The sequence below is a fragment of the Gavialis gangeticus genome, unplaced genomic scaffold (genome assembly GCF_001723915.1).
Source record: "Gavialis gangeticus isolate Ggan-Ray unplaced genomic scaffold, GavGan_comp1, whole genome shotgun sequence".
In the NCBI taxonomy this organism is placed as follows: domain Eukaryota; kingdom Metazoa; phylum Chordata; order Crocodylia; family Gavialidae; genus Gavialis; species Gavialis gangeticus.
Genome location: NW_017729034.1, coordinates 52,211,669 through 52,211,902, shown reverse-complemented (window position 1 = coordinate 52,211,902; position 234 = coordinate 52,211,669). Strand labels below are relative to the sequence as shown.

General features: G+C 75.6%; 1 protein-coding gene across 1 annotated transcript in view; it reads right to left on the bottom strand.

The window, feature by feature from the left end:
* IRF2BP2 (interferon regulatory factor 2 binding protein 2) overlaps window positions 1-234 on the bottom strand; it is a 4,694-nt gene that overhangs the window by 3,904 nt on the left and 556 nt on the right. The window contains exon 2 of the mRNA XM_019526724.1: window positions 7-234. Within this exon, the coding sequence (XP_019382269.1) occupies window positions 7-207 (201 nt within the window). The 5' untranslated portion in view covers window positions 208-234. The remainder of the gene's footprint in view (window positions 1-6) is intronic.

The window sequence follows — 234 nt, the reverse complement described above, 5'->3', positions numbered from 1 at the left end:
GCCGTGCGCCCGCTTCAGCTGCCGCGCCGTGTCGATGACCAGCTCCACGCGGTCCGCGCCCTCGTAGTTCACGCAGCCGCGGCACACGGGCTCCGTGAAGTCCCAGATCATGGCCCACGGCATGCGCGGCAGGTCACACAGGTAGCACGACTGCCGGCGGGACGCCGCGGCCGCCGCGGCGGCTGCTGCCACCGCCGCCGACGACATGGCCTCACCCCCCCCCGAGCGGGCCCC